The sequence below is a fragment of the Epinephelus lanceolatus genome, chromosome 10, assembly GCF_041903045.1.
Source record: "Epinephelus lanceolatus isolate andai-2023 chromosome 10, ASM4190304v1, whole genome shotgun sequence".
NCBI classification, from domain to species: Eukaryota; Metazoa; Chordata; class Actinopteri; order Perciformes; family Serranidae; genus Epinephelus; species Epinephelus lanceolatus.
Window position 1 is genome coordinate 23,655,669 of NC_135743.1, and position 16,334 is coordinate 23,672,002.

At 40.6% G+C, this 16,334-nt stretch overlaps 1 protein-coding gene across 5 annotated transcripts in view; it reads left to right on the forward strand.

The window, feature by feature from the left end:
* The window catches only part of fhod3b (formin homology 2 domain containing 3b), a 117,857-nt gene that overhangs the window by 13,244 nt on the left and 88,279 nt on the right, over positions 1–16,334 (forward strand). For all 5 annotated transcript variants that reach the window (XM_078171803.1, XM_078171804.1, XM_078171805.1 and 2 more), the window contains exon 3: positions 3,681–3,745. In XM_078171803.1, the coding sequence (XP_078027929.1) occupies positions 3,681–3,745 (65 nt within the window). The remainder of the gene's footprint in view (positions 1–3,680; positions 3,746–16,334) is intronic.

Genomic DNA, 16,334 nt, shown 5'->3' on the forward strand with positions numbered 1-16,334 from the left:
ACTGCGCCAGTCTGAACAATCACACAGCCTTTGTGCAGGCGGCATAAAAGCCTATTTGTCAGAGAGCCGAATTAGGAGGGGGGTTGTTGCGCAACTCTACCTGCTGTGCTCTTGTCCACAGTTGTGTCTACTGGGTTTGTTTGTATGCTTCTTTAGCTAGTCGGGAGGTTAAAGGCACAATCTGAGATCCAAAATGTAAACAAAAGGGTAGCCTCCACATACAGAATTCAAAATACGGGATTGAAATATACTTTCTATGTCAAAGACGACACAATGACTAGATCTGAGCCATTTTCTTGTAATGTTGTTAAAGGTTGCTTCACATTTGGGAAGCAAACACAGGCAGACATGTTTGATTACTTCTGACTAAAAACTTTATCAACAATGTCAACAATCCCATTGTCAAGTACTGACAATACAGCCAAAGCCTGATACCCTTTATTTCTGCCATTATTATCCAAAATTTACACATCAATGAGTCATTTTGTTGCATTATGTGATTCAGTCCTCCATAACCACAAACATGACCAATGTAGTTTAGTTTGAATCAATCCCACATGCACTGTCCTACTGACATAAATACACACTAATGTAACTTTAGTTAAAACTACAGTGCCTGTGACCCCCAGGAGCTCATGTCATCGCTTTTCAAAACAGACTTTGTGACCTTATTGCGATTTGCTTTCCCTTGCATACATAATACATCAGAAAAAAGCATCTTATGAAGCGTAAATAACATAAACATTTGTTTTAGTGTTTAGTGAGGTTTACAGAGGTCCCAAGGTAAGGGATGAGATTATTAACAGCATAAAACTGTTATTATCTGTGTCTGGTTTCAGGAAATATGTTAGAACTCAAATACCTAAATAGCTGGAGACTATTAAATTAATTATCCTTTTCTCAAATCCATTTAAATTGCACTGTTATTTCCACTTGCTATATGTCTCTATTTATTGTATACTACCTAGTTAACCATTGTTAACCACTCCATCCTCGGGGTCTTGTACTGTAGGTTGTGTAGGTATAATACATCTATTTTTTCCCCTTAAATCTAGACATACAGTACAGGCCAAAAGTTTGGACACACCTTCTCATTCAATGCATTTTCTGTATTTTCATGACTATTTACATTGTAGATTCTCACTGAAGGCATCAAAACTATGAATGAACACATGTGGAGTTATGTACTTAACAAAAAAAGGTGAAATAACTGAAAACATGTTTTATATTCTAGTTTCTTCAAAATAGCCACCCTTTGCTCTGATTACTGCTTTGCACACTCTTGGCATTCTCTCCATGAGCTTCAAGAGGTAGTCACCTGAAATGGTTTCCACTTCACAGGTGTGCCTTATCAGGGTTAATTAGTGGAATTTCTTGCTTTATCAATGGGGTTGGGACCATCAGTTGTGTTGTGCAGAAGTCAGGTTAATACACAGCCGACAGCCCTATTGGACAGCTGTTAAAATTCATATTATGGCAAGAACCAATCAGCTAACTAAAGAAAAACGAGTGGCCATCATTACTTTAAGAAATGAAGGTCAGTCAGTCCGGAAAATTGCAAAAACTTTAAATGTGTCCCCAAGTGGAGTCGCAAAAACCATCAAGCGCTACAACGAAACTGGCACACATGAGGACCGACCCAGGAAAGGAAGACCAAGAGTCACCTCTGCTTCTGAGGATAAGTTCATCCGAGTCACCAGCCTCAGAAATCGCAAGTTAACAGCAGCTCAGATCAGAGACCAGATGAAGGCCACACAGAGTTCTAGCAGCAGACCCATCTCTAGAACAACTGTTAAGAGGAGACTGCGCGAATCAGGCCTTCATGGTCAAACAGCTGCTAGGAAACCACTGCTAAGGAGAGGCAACAAGCAGAAGAGATTTGTTTGGGCCAAGAAACACAAGGAATGGACATTAGACCAGTGGAAATCTGTGCTTTGGTCTGATGAGTCCAAATTTGAGATCTTCGGTTCCAACCGCCGTGTCTTTGTGAGACACAGAAAAGGTGAACGGATGGATTCCACATGCCTGGTTCCCACTGTGAAGCATGGAGGAGGAGGTGTGATGGTGTGGGGGTGTTTTGCTGGTGACACTGTTGGGGATTTATTCAAAATTGAAGGCACACTGAACCAGCATGGCTACCACAGCATCCTGCAGCGACATGCCATCCCATCCGGTTTGCGTTTAGTTGGACGATCATTTATTTTTCAACAGGACAATGACCCCAAACACACCTCCAGGCTGTGTAAGGGCTATTTGACCAAGAAGGAGAGTGATGGAGTGCTGCGGCAGATGACCTGGCCTCCACAGTCACCGGACCTGAACCCAATCGAGATGGTTTGGGGTGAGCTGGACCGCAGAGTGAAGGCAAAGGGGCCAACAAATGCTAAACACCTCTGGGAACTCCTTCAAGACTGTTGGAAAACCATTTCAGATGACTACCTCTTGAAGCTCATGGAGAGAATGCCAAGAGTGTGCAAAGCAGTAATCAGAGCAAAGGGTGGCTATTTTGAAGAAACTAGAATATAAAACATGTTTTCAGTTATTTCACCTTTTTTTGTTAAGTACATAACTCCACATGTGTTCATTCATAGTTTTGATGCCTTCAGTGAGAATCTACAATGTAAATAGTCATGAAAATACAGAAAACGCATTGAATGAGAAGGTGTGTCCAAACTTTTGGCCTGTACTGTAAGTAAACACATTTTAAATCTGCTTAATGACTGGGCCCCTATTCTCAAACTTCAGATACCTTATCAGGGTGTCCCATTTCACATCTCCGTCATGTGTCGTGAAATGTACTTCTATTTTGATTTTTTTTTTTTTTTGTGAATGATCTGAAGCAAAACTAAACTTTCTCCCTGACCTTTCCTGTCTCTAACAAATAAAGCAGAAAATGCCAAAAACAATCTCAACAAAAAACTACAGTGCCCAAATTTTTAAGGAAATTAGCAAGCCTTTAAAAAATAAAAGTTGATATTTGTGACACATTGTTGGTTTTGGTCTTTTCATGTGTTTTGCTGCCTCAAAGAAAAACACAGTATAACGCCAGCCTTATCCTATAAAGAGGTAGATTTTACACCAGACTTTTAGATTGTAGGCTTCTAAGTAGCCAAATGATCCTTTGTATGGCAGACTACACTGCTCTCACATTCACTTTCACGATTGAATAGAATTGGGGTGCATTGTTGTCGTCTTTGTTTTGGATTGTCATTCAGACATTGTAAGCAGTTGACAGGATGGTGATAGGGTCTTGGCATATCTCCATTAACACAGGGGGTGGAGCTGACCTCTTTGCTGCTCCCATCCTTCATTTTCACCTCTGGAGACCTTTCCTCTGTTCTGTTCGGTGACCTGTTCCCTGTTGCATTCAAGATGCTAATATTGAATAGTTTAAATAAGACTGAATGGCATAATTTGTCATCATTCTGCACCTTTGCACAGTAGCTATTGGGCTATATTTTCATGTCAGTACTTGCCTGCCACTGGCATATTGATGGCTGACTTAGATTCAGACAGACATTCTGTTTCTTTATCTTGATACAGTTGTGTGTGTTCCACCCCATACACGCACACACACACAGACAGAAGCATGCAAACACACTCATACATTTGAATAATCACATATGGTTTTATATTAAAGTAACATTACTCTTTCTCTCATTTGTCTTTCTTTTTCACAGGAGGGGCAAGAAGCACAGCGTTATTCTTCGAACGCAGCTGTCCGTCAGAGTCCATGCCTGCATTGGTGAGTAATAAACTGTAGTGTAATCTAAACTGTACATTTGTCACTTCTCACTTTATGATGGTCAATTTGTCTCAGTCTATATCACCAGTGAGGTATGAGCTTTAATTACCTCCATTACCGGTGGATTATTTTACTGAGGTCCTTGTTTAAATTGCACGGTGGCAGTTTTGGGAAACAGCCTAGAATCTTAATTTGAGCGAGAATTAACAGCATTTCAACAACACTCTGAGAAACAGACCACTGGCATGGAGCACAGCCTGAAAACATTTAATGTTTCTGGACTTACTGTGTTCTGTCACTTTGTTTTATTGGGCCTCCTGGTGTCTTTGAGTAATGTGAGGGAACTAGCACAAAGAGCTGAGTGAAAACATATGCAAACATGCTTGCACGTGGCATGCGTGCGAACACATACACTCACACACACACACACACACACACAACATGCTTATCAGAGGTTGGGTTTTGATTAAACTAAGGATGCTAACTGCCTAAGCTTTTGCTAACTACAGTGTCTCTCTCAGATTTGGCGTAAGTTCCTTTTCCCATGTCTTTGTGGTGAGATGTAACTGATAATTTTAATTTAATTTTTTAATTTTATATACTTTATTAATCCCCCTGAGGGGAAATTCAATTCAATTTTTTCACTCTTTTTTGTCATTAACTCACAGGTCCAATAGACACACACACACATGCACAAACAGGACCTATACATGCACAAAGTGGAGAGATGTCAGAGTGAGGGGGCTGCCTTGGTCAGGCGCCCCGAGTGGTTGGGGGGTTTGGTGCCTTGCTCAAGGGCACCTCGGCAGTGCCCAGGAGGTGAACTGGCACCTCTCCAGCCACCAGTCCACACTCCCTATTTGGTCCGGACGGGGACTTGAATAGGCGACCCTCCGGTTCCCAACCCAAGTCCCTATGGACTGAGCTACTGTTAATACTACTGAGCTGTTCATTCTTTTGCACTTTGTTTAATGCATGTATAATATAAGAAATGAATACACAAGCTCTTGTACAGAAATTTTCTAGTGACTTGCAGGGTTTGGTAGCAGAGAGCACTGTGGTTGTCAGTAGCAGAACGTAGAGGAGCACACATTCTCACATAAAGACACACAGTGCCTCCTCTACGGGATTCTAGTGTAAAAATAACCCCAGGCCTGGAAAAACTATTAGGCTGTAAATTGTCAGATTTTAAATTTGGCCGTATTGCATTAGAAGCAAACCCAAGGCCCAGACATTTTTCATTTGAATGAAGTCACTATGATCTGAGAGCTATCTCTGATAGTCATCTCTGGTTATTTATTCTACCTGCTGATGCATGACGTGCAGTGGAAAGGTTTGGAAACTCCAGTGGATCTTTTACTGAGATTGCTCTGTCACGACAGCTCATTAAACTATTGGTGAGACACAAGAGAAATGAGAAAGACAGCTTTTGCTTGTTCTTGATGGGGTTTAGTTTGCACATGTTGATCGCAAAGAGGGTTGCTCTTTGATGCGCTTGATACTATAATTATGCAACTGATACAGTAAACCTGTCATATATTTTCCGGCTTTAGAAACTTTGCTATATTCCTGTTATTAATGATATTGCTTGCTTGTTTGCGCTCTCATTTTATGAAGACTTTTCCAGCCTTGTGTAACAGGTCATGTAAGCTGCATTTCCACCAAAACCTTTAGGTAAAGTACCCTTAGAAATGCACTTAACTCAAACAGAAATGTACTGAAACTGTAGATCTGTTATGCACTTCCACTGCAGACAGTAGTAAATGTAGGTGAGGTTGTTAGCAGATAGCTGTGTTACTGCTCCATATAGCTTTTGCTGTATTTCCTCTTCACCAACAATGCAGAGGAACGTCTTCACTTTGCTCATTGCCCACGAACGGAGTTATGTCCCATTTTCATAGCAAAAACATCAGGTCAGAGTGTTAAGAGCAGTAGCGTAGTGTGGCAAGAGCGCACAGGAAGGACAATCCAAATTCATATATATATTTCAAGTGCTTGAAGACATTGGTAAAGCTTATGTCATGCAAGAGAGATAATAAAAACAAATGGTACGGTCAAAGTTATCATATCGACATTTAAGGTGTGTTGATTGATTCACAACGTCAACTCATGCACTGAATAACATGCAAGAAAATGTTCTACCTTAAAGCTGCCAGCAGTAGCCTTTGAGCGGCAGAGTTAATTACATTATTTCATTGTTCATCTATAGCTAGCTAGCTGTTAAATTGTAAAGATGAAAAAGCAGCACAACATCTTTTCATTGTAGAAATTAGGTTATGCTGAAAATGGCTGCACTTGTGAATATTTGGCTGAACCTAGTCCACGGACGACTCTGAACTGGCTTTACCTTAGTCTCTCCTCCTGCTGGTGCTTGGCTCAGCTTAGTGGAGCCTGGGGAGTGGCAGACAGACTTGCTGCTCTTCTCTAAGTGGATGATGACCCTCTTTCTCTCTAAGTTGACAGCCACCTGTTGCCCTTCTCTAGTCTCCCTCAGTGACTGCCCGTGTGGCTGGCTGATTTATTTCCTCTAGTGGAGGTGGTCACTGTTACTGTAACTTGTCCAGACATTTGAGCCTAATTTTATCTGACTAGAGGGCTTACCTCGTAGCCCCATGAGTGCAGAATTACTGGGTGATTTCCCCGCTCCACACAGGAGATAATTCGTTAGTCTTCCGAAGACAAATGGCATGGTGTTCTTTAGGCTGCGCACTTGCTCTGTATTAAGGGATTGAGAATTTCCCTGCTGTCAGTTCATAAAGGCCAAAAGGTCTCTATAGAGAAGCCCCCTTAATGTCAGTGATTTTTAAAATTTTTTGCTTTTGCTTTTGCTTTTGCATGCCATACTGTTTTGTCTTTGTCTTCTAATGAGAGATGTTGTGCAATAAAAAAGCTGCTACACTAAAGTGCCTTTGGAGAATAGCCAGCACTAAATATACAGAGGCATCAGAGTGGCTTTAACACCATGATTTTCAGAATCCCTGTAAATCCTTCAGTAATGGTCCTTTTGTATAAGTCTGACAAGCTTGAGCTAATAGCATCACTCTTGTGTTAGCTTTTGGTCAAAGCATGCTTGTATCAAACATTACCAGTGTTGTTTTGATGTCATTTATCTAATGTTTTGAATGTAGCATCACTTAAAGGTGGAGTCTGCAATTCTAATACCATACACTTTTTTTAATGTTTAATCTTCTCATGGTCCGCAAGCTGTCTGTACCATATGTGTAAGGGGAAAAAAAAAAAACTCCTGGTGTTCATACCAAATGGCAACCTCCAGGGCTGAAAAATGAAGCCATCACAGCAGCGCTAAAAACTGCAGTTACATAAATGGCCACTTGAGGCTGGCTCCAGAAACAAGACAATCCCCATAAACCCCCATGTTAAAATGCCTAACTTTACAGCAGAAATAAACACGTTATAACCTGGTACAAAAAAAAGGGTTCGGTCTCTATAGCTTATTTCCCCCTTTGTGACAACTGCACGAGGGGTGAGCTTTTTTCCATACATTTTATTAAGGCAGGTTAAGGTTACACAGAGCTATGCTCCTCCATAGCTCCTTCCTCATGTGTAAGTCACCTCTCTTCAAAACACCGGGATGTCAGTGGCCGAAATGCTGAACAATGGGTGATTTCACGGTGTTAAGACCATTATTGTATACAGTCTATGGTTCATACACAGCCCTGGAAACTAACAAAGTGGCTCGGAGCGAGCTATACAGTATGCCGGCTACTCTACCTCCTCCACGTTCTACCTCACGAGAAAGAGCTACAACATGATAGTAATGAAACGTAAATAACATCAGAGATATTACCCAACCTTCTGAAGGAGCGCTGACTGGAGGGGTGACTTTGTTTAGGTTAGCACACCCATGTTATCGAGACACTTTGTTCATGCCCCCTCCATTAACATGAGTGATGAGCTGCTTACAGTCATGTATGTAATTTGTGTCATGTAGCACCATTTTGTGGAAAACCCACTGCATGTATTTGAAGTTTTAATTAAGAAGTGCATAACTTTGTTTATGTTATCTGGTTTTTTGGGTTTCTGCAAATGTATGAATCACAGGGCTAACTTTCAGTTGGTGTGTGTGTGTGTATGTCTGTGTGCATGTGTCATGAACCACAGAAAGACCTAATCCAGGCTTCCCTAATCATAGTCATTAGCTCTCCCATACATATGGTTCTGCATGAACCAGGTGGAAATCTATGCATCAGAGTCAGCGGAGGAAGGAAAGTGCTCACCCAAAGAGCTAATGGTTTATTAAACTGCTTCTTACCGACCTACCTCTGGCACAGTGTTTTGTTTTAATCACACAGGCTCTTTGTGTACTAAAAGTGTCTATCTGGCACCATACAAATATTTATCTCTGTCTCTGTAACGGTAGTCTGCAGAGTGTGGCCTCATTGGTATGAAGCTCCTGGAATATTTGTCTGCATGCATGCTATATACTACTTGATATATGCATCAGTCCTTTCATGGAGAACAAAATAAAATGATTTTTGAATGGATGTGTTTTGTCTTAAAATGACCAGTAGTGGTGATGGTTTGATCCTTGTTTAAATTTCTTTGACCAGCCTGGGTGTTTAGAAAATAAACTCAGCTCGTCCCTCTCTGCGTGTTAGCAGTGGCCACAGCCTGTTTAAATTGTTGGGCTGTTATTGTTGTTGGTGGACTAGATGTGGTGGCAAGGGCCTGATTAAAGCAATCCTGTGCTTGTTTTAGCGTTGTCTGCAAGTACAAGACAGTAGGTCCTCTTTTTATGTGCCAATTTGTTTCGTAGTTGCCGTGATGTGATGGTATGGAGAATATAAAAGACAGGAAGAGAGACGGAGACAGACTATAGTTTGGGCCGCTGGATGTTCAAATGGGGATACCAACTTAAGAATTAACAAATGTCACATGTTTTGTAGTCATCAGCAGCTCTTGCAAAGTAAAGGCTCCAAACGAGCTTTTCTTGAGTCCATACAGATGTTCAGTCAGAAGCTGCTCCACTGGCAATTAACGACTTTTATGCAATGCTGGCCCAACATTTGATGTGGTAAATCTATCAACTGCAATCCAGAAAATTATCCTTGATGAGCAGAAAATCATCTTGAAGTCATTTTAAATGGAGCCAGCTCTACACCAGTCACACATCACAGATTAGTGGGTGGTACAAACTTATTTTTTCGTTTATACCTAGTAGTTAATAGTCTCAAATGTAAAAAAAAGAGTCATACATTTGAAAGCTGAAATGTGTCGGTATTCCCCTTTGAGACCAGGTTCATGTGTCAACACATTGATCTCAGCCGAGGAGTGACAGCTGTAATAAGAGGTGACACATTCTTAGTGGATTATCTGCTTGTCTTTTACAACCGCTTATAATCTGGGCTCAGCACATGATTCATTGTGACCGCTGTTGACTTGCGTTTCTTTTTGGTGCTATAATTTTGTCAAATTGGTAGTTTTGATCTCCAGGTTGACAACTGAAAACTCTGTGGTTGTTAAGATGGAAGAGGATGAGCAGTAAATTCTCTACGATTATCCCTCTGCAAACCGTGTTGGTGGATGACTTCCTGGCATAGTTACATGGAAATATGTGCTGTTAAGTGTGTGCTTTTCACTGTTTGTTTATCTAATTAGGGTATTATTATGTGTGGGTGTCTACTGTATGTGTGCATGTGGGATGTCAGCACATTGACTTAAGATGATAAGATCACCTGTGGGTTATCGTGGTTTTCCCAACCACAGTGTCTGTCTTTTCCACACGCCCTGCCAGATCTATTATGAGCCATCTGCAGTTTTGTGAATACACATAAAAAAAATCATTCCAGTAGTCAACTTGCCCATTAAACTGAAGATCAGTTTGAGATCATTTTGGAAAGAGAGAGAGTTATCCAAGGTTATATGGATGGGAATCGAGAACCAGTTGGAATTGGAATCAGAATTTAATGCCTCTGAGCTTATCAATAATTTCTATCAATGCCGGCATATTTTTCTGACAGCTGCACGTCGCAAAATGATGTCAAAGTTATGTGTCTACGCTACTGGAAACTTACAACAAGAAGGTCCAAAGCATGGCTTCATTTTATGAAGAAATATAACAACAGTGCTGCTTGTAATGTCTGTAAAATAATAATTTCAAGCAGTATGCTGAAACATCTTTCTTTGCAACATGAGCTTAAATTCCAGGAATGCCATGTATTTGACACTGTGCACACATGTAATTTATGTGTCATTCTTATCTGGTTAACAGTATCTGCGTTATAGCTCTGTTTGAATGCAGCACCACACTTAGGAGTCACATTAAAGCATCAAATCAAACATCTAGTCATGTTTTTGTGACTGCAAAGTGCCAAGCAAGCAGGGAATAATTAAAAACATGCATATCACGTGGCACCCATGAGACACAGAGGAAGATCAAATGGCCTCTTTGACTTCCCATAAAGAGACCCCAAAATGGGATCATGGATTTAGAGTCACCCCAGGAGGCCAACCTAAACAACACCGTGCCAAAGAGGAGAAACTGGAGGCAGCAAACATCTCGGGGAGAGAAGCGTGTGGAGTGGGACATGCTTTTTTAAATCACAGCTGATAGCAAAACTAGATCAGTGGAAGGTTTGATGGTATCACTCACCTCACACTTTCTCTCGCTGTGTTTTTATATACTCTGTCTGGCTGTGAGCCCAACAGCCCCATGCAGAGAGATAACAATGTGTTTTAGGTTAATGCTTCATTTATGGGCAGCTGTACAGGACAATGTTTCCCCTCATTTTGTCCCTGTGCCCTCACAAATAAAATGCAACTTTCCCATCTTGTAGGATTAGAGCTAATTATTGGCTCTTTTGCAGATTTGCTTCATATACTGTACACGGCTGTAGACTACTGTGACAGTATTTCCTATAAGCACACTCGTATGCTCATGTTTACATGCACACACTCATGCAAAGGCATGCACATTTTAAGGAGCCATCTGGTTCCAGTTGTAAGGCCCCTTGGCCCTGCTTCTCACCCATCCAAAAAAAAGGAGCACTGTCTACGTTTTCAACCAAGAGGGAGCATTTTTTCTTGCTGTGTTTACAGGATAGAGGGAGAATGGTGAGCATACAGACTGACCAAGGGACAAAACCATATTCCTGTGGAAAACTTGGGTCCTATAGCCTCATTATCGAGTTTCAAGGCAGTAAATAACAATATTCTGTCGCTTTTATTCATCTCCATTCACTTCCGACAACTCGCCAAACTCCTGTCAGAAAAATCAGATGATTGCTTCACAATTGGTTTAACTTACATTTTACAGTCAGCTCATAACAAAATATAGTTTTTCAGAGTGGCACATCATGACATATGAGTCGGACCGCTATGAGTGGATGCCATGTGAACCATACCACTCTGGGGTTTACCACTGCTGTGAGACCGGAGCAGTCCGTGCTAAAGTGGACAGGTGTGTAACCTCAGTAGCCACAGACTTTAAACAGCTGACTGCTTGAAGGAAGGAACATTTGGAAGGAATCTGAGTTTGTTTTTGCTCCAACCAACATTTATTTGATGTCTGCAGAGAATTGTTTATTGTATATTTACACATGGGTCTAAGATGGTTTAGAGCTGAGGTTTGAGGTGCCTCTGCACAGCTGGTGTTTGCCCTCTCACTGTATTCTTAAAGGAGTAGGAACAAAGAGGAGCAGACTGAGAAAAATGAGAAATATTTTATTTTATGCAATACTGACAGATTCAAATGTGATCCATTGTATTTAATATCATCTCTGTAAGCAGATATCTGCATATGTACGCAGAATCTTCAGGGAACGGTACAAGATTGTGACATTGGAAGCGTTCTGGTGTCCGTTTGTAGTCCAAGCAGTATTGAGTGGCAGGTAAACAGTTTGTATGGAGAGCAACAGAGGTGGAATGCATTGACCAAAATGAAAACTTGGAACTTGTTGGCTATGTCTGACAATGCTTTATATGAGTTTATTTATTTATTTATCAGCATTCTTCTGCATATATTTGTTTATAGAGGTTAGCTGCAATGGCTGGCGCATGGAAGAGCAAGTTTTGGCCACCAGAAGCCCCGAAATATTGGCCCTTGCCTCTAAAGACTTACCGTGGTCAGACTGCGTTGAATTATTTTCATTACCAGTTAATCTGACTGCTGTTTTCCTGAAGATTTAATTAATTGTTTGGTCTTTAAAATGTGAGTAAAGAGTGAAAAATGCCGAAGGTCATGTCTTCAGATTGCGTGTTTGTGCCACTAGCAGTCCAAAACCCCCAAACATTCAGGTACTATCACATAAAACAAAGACAAGCAGATGCTAATCTAAATGTTTAGTATTTTTGTTGACCTCTGACCTAAACAAAAATGACCTAAACTGTCAGACATAATTTTGTGTTGATAAAATAACTGATTTATTTCCTTGATTTCAAGCAAATTGTTTTTCTCTTGGCTTGAATTAATTTAGGTTGGCAGCCAAACACTGTAACATGTCACCTGCTACTGTTGTAAATGGGTTTTTTTTTACTTGTCATGCTAAATGTGCCTTTATACAACATGCCACATAGTGCCACCACTATCATCTGTCTCTGCACTTTTAGCAGAGTTTCAGACAGTACGTAATTCATCATCTTTGTCATATTGGACTTTGGGGTTTGTGGTTAAACGTTATGGGTCGAAAGAATTTGAGTGCCAGTACAGACTAGAAAAAACCCTAACCTTTAACTCAGTACCCCACTGGCTTTCGTCCAAATCCTAGTATGCCATGGAATTCCATCTCACATCCTCCCTCACATGGCATGCAGGCTCCTTTTCTCTCCTTTAGCTTTGATGTGACTGTCTTTTTATTAAGGAAATGTCCCTTTTCGTCTCTGCATCGATCAGGAGAGTTATGAGAAATGCGTGGGAGAGGCAAAACGCTTTATATTTTCTCTGTTTGTCGTTACAGTAACTGTCACTCATCCGATGGTCTCTGAAGCAGTGTTGTTATTTCTTCTCTCACCTTGGATCAAGTAGTGTTGCCACAGCTGGTTAGCTTTGAATCATTTGCCATAGCTGTTTTGCTTTAAAGGAGGATTTATAGGATTTTTTTTTTTTTTTGGTCACATTCATGAGTTCAATTTCGTCTTTAAGCTGACATCAACTTGAAAAATAAAGATTGACATGACCTTCACAGGGGGATGTGACAGTAATTTTTGCACATGTAGTGTGTAAATTGGACACTGGACTTGTGTACTCACGCTTGAAACTGGGGGAGAGACTTTTTTCACTTCATTATTCTGGTGCTGAGCTACTCATGCTCTCATGCTCTCCTTGCTATTTCTTTTTAACATGAGGACAGTCATATCCCCCATCTACCACTTCTTTCTGCCTTTGCATCCCCCCTCTGACCTTCTACCTTCTCATGCCCTGGTCACATATGATGATGTAGTCAGAGAAACCTTACAGATTTATGCTTCTATTTTATCAGGTAAAAAGTTCTTTAATTCATGGTGTGAGACAGATTAACAGTGTCATCTTTTTTTAATAACTCTGTGACTCCACTCCGCTCCTGAACACCTGTGGCTTCCCATGTTTCACATTGTGTTGTGGTGACTGGCTGGGGGCCAACAGAAACTTCAGGCATATTCATCATGAGCTATTTGGCAAAGGTAGAAAGTATGTGGCACTTTGTGGTGATGTGTGATGTTAATGATTTGAGAGCCATCCGCTCGTGTTCTGGTTCACAACAGTGTAACCACCCAGAGGGGAGGCATGATACACAGCTGTGGAATGATTGCGGATATTTTAGAGCATATTGTGATCCATTGTAAATATTAGCTAGGTCATCAGGTATCTGTTTCTTTTTATCAGCCTCAAACATGTTCAAGGCCAAAGAGCAACTATAGTTGTTATTTTAAGAGCTGATGTAAGCTCAAATCCAGGGCAGAAATGGGATAAGTAATATTTATATTGAAACATGATTCACTTTTCACTGTCAGCCTCACAACAAATCATTCATTTCATTTCTATTCACTTTCTGCAAACACTGAGGTGAGGGGGGAATCAAGAGTTCTGTAACATGGAAAAAATAGAGCATGTGATAAATCTGACTCTAATGAAACCCTAATAATAAGTAAAAAACAACAACATATTTTTTCAGATATCAGACTTATGTCCCCTAAAATATCTTACCTTGACTATACTGACTTGTATCTGTGCAGAGTTTGTAACTAGAGACTATGCTTGGGCGATATTATGAGATTAGTGTTCAACACGATATTGGATGGTCATGATAATGGTCCTCATGTGTCCACAATAACAGAACGATATTCAATTATGCAATACCTGTAATAATGTTGTGCTATTTTAAGTCTCTTTTCTTTTCTCTTGCTTTTCTGTACTTAACCGCATTGTTGTAGGGCATCAAAAAAATTGGGCTTTGGCAAAGGTAGCAAAATATACTTGATTGTCAGTGGTGGAGAGACTGTACTAGGGCAGTTAAATGTGTCATTGTTGATTAATCTGATTTATTGATATCAGTATGCCCTTGTGCAAAATAGAGCTTAATACCTATACATTGAGGAAGTAAATCACACAGAGGTAGCAGCGTGAGACCGGATGGCAGCGTGAGACCGCGAGACCACTGTGGGATTTTGAGATTCAACATGGCGGCGCCTAGCTGCTAGATTAGATATCAACAAACTAGCCAAACAAATATAATTACCTAACGGGTGACAACTCCAGCCTGCACCATCAGCCAGAGTGGAGGACCTAGAAGAGTTTATCGATCAATACTACTACGAGTGCGTCATGGAGGGTCCTGCCGACAACCCCAATAAGAGGAAGAAGACCGACTCAGCCACCGATACACAAGACTTGTTATCCTCCGAATTTAGCGTCTTGGAATCCATCAACAAGAAGCTAGAAGTGCTCGGTATGCTTCACCAGGAGATAAAAGACCTGAAGGTAAGCTTGGAGTTCACTTACCAGCAGATTAGCGACCTGCAGCAAAACAACGCTGAACTCCGCTCCACCTTAGCGGCGGTCACGTCAGATGTAGATCTTCTCAAAAAGGAAAATAAACTCTTTAAGGAAACTGTCCTCGACGTGCAGTCCAGAAGTATGAGAGACAATTTAATCATTTCTGGCATCCCGGAGAGCACACCAGACAACCCAGAAGTCCAGGTAAAAAAGTTCATGGTGACGGCCCTCAAGATCCCGACGGAGACTGTCAACAACATCACCTTTCACCGCGTCCACAGGCTCGGACCCCGAGGAGGCTAGCGTCCTCGTCCGATCATCGCCAAATTCGAACATTATCAGCAGAAAATGCTCGTTAAGAGTAAAGGACGAGAGCTAAAAGGCACTTCGTTCGGTATGAACGATCAGTTCCCCAGGGAAATCAACGAGAGGCGTAAAGTGTTATATCCCATTTTAAAAGAGCACAGGCAGAAAGGAAATAGGATCTCTCTTGTGGTCGACAAATTATACATAGATGGGCAGCTGTTCCGCCACTCTACCACCACCCCATGGCTCTTCTAAGTGAGATAAGTGCCCCTAAAACCACAAAACAAAGTAGAACCATAGCTTAATTGTATCATAAAAGGAATTAAAAAATGAATAAATACATAAAAAAGATGCGTGTATACATGTATATATACATTGGGGCTGCACTATTCTTGAAATAAATAAATAAATATATGTATGTATATTTCATTCAAAATGGTACTCTGACACATTTCTCCTGCAACAGATAATTAAGCATTCCTGCGATTGCAATGTAATTAATCATGCGGCCCTGGCATGTATGTATGTATGTATGTATGTATATATGCAGATGTATATGTATGTACATGTGGTTGTGTGGATGTGTATATGTGTATATATATATATATATATATATATATATGTATGTATGTGTATGTGTGTGTGTATGTATATATGTATGTGTATGTATGTGTATATGTATATATATGTATATATAATGAACACAACACTGACTTATTGAAAAGGAAAAAAAGGAAAAAAAAAAAAAATCTCACAGGGTGTGAATGTACACTTCACATACCCCACCCAGCATTCTCCCTTTACTTCTCTATTTTTTTCCCTCCATCATGTCCCCCCCCCCTTCTCCCTCCCCCTATCCCTCTCACTCACTCCCCCTCCCTAACCTCACACACAAATACACTCCATGTAACCCCTTTGTTTTTTCAGGTTTGTAAATACCTCAAGGCACAGGCGCTTCTGGTTGTTGAACATGCTTGTATATATTCTAATGCTCTGCTCCATAACCCTGCGATGCTTCACCATGACACATTGGTTGACTGTAATACATACACTTAACAATTACATATACTCATGCAAAATCCACGCAGATAGAAACTCACATAGAAACACACACAGATCATTCTCCATACCCACACACAGTATGATAAAACCCCCACTTTGTCAATGTCACACCTAAACTTGGTTTCCTGGAATGTACATGGCATCCGCTCACAGGCGAAAAAAATTAAAGTGATGGTTTTTGTCACAAAATTGAAAACAGATATTTTTCTCCTACAAGAAACCCACTTGCTAAAGTCAGAAGAAAAATCTCTTAAAGATCCAAATTTTAATCAAATTTTTTCATCCTGCTAT